At 63.3% G+C, this 207-nt stretch overlaps 1 protein-coding gene across 1 annotated transcript; it reads left to right on the forward strand.

Moving 5' to 3' along the window:
* Nucleotides 1–5: 5 nt before the first annotated feature.
* LOC145719285 (histone H2B type 1-K-like) lies at nucleotides 6–201 on the forward strand (the record flags this gene model as incomplete). The annotated part of the gene is made up of 1 exon (XM_081810775.1): nucleotides 6–201. A coding segment is annotated over one exon (196 nt), but the record flags the coding sequence as incomplete, so codon positions are not given.
* Nucleotides 202–207: the final 6 nt, after the last annotated feature.

The raw sequence follows: 207 nt of genomic DNA on the forward strand, positions 1-207 counted from the left end.
GCCGCAAGGAGAGCTACTCGGTGTACGTGTACAAGGTGCTGAAGCAGGTGCACCCCGACACGGGCATCTCGTCCAAGGCCATGGGCATCATGAACTCGTTCGTCAACGACATCTTCGAGCGCATCGCGGGCGAGGCGTCCCGCCTGGCGCATTACAACAAGCGCTCGACCATCACGTCGCGGGAGATCCAGACGGCCGTGCGCCTGC

This window comes from Leptonychotes weddellii, unplaced genomic scaffold, assembly GCF_054177405.1.
Source record: "Leptonychotes weddellii isolate Sample4059 unplaced genomic scaffold, ASM5417740v2 HiC_scaffold_369899, whole genome shotgun sequence".
Classification (NCBI taxonomy): Eukaryota; Metazoa; Chordata; class Mammalia; order Carnivora; family Phocidae; genus Leptonychotes; species Leptonychotes weddellii.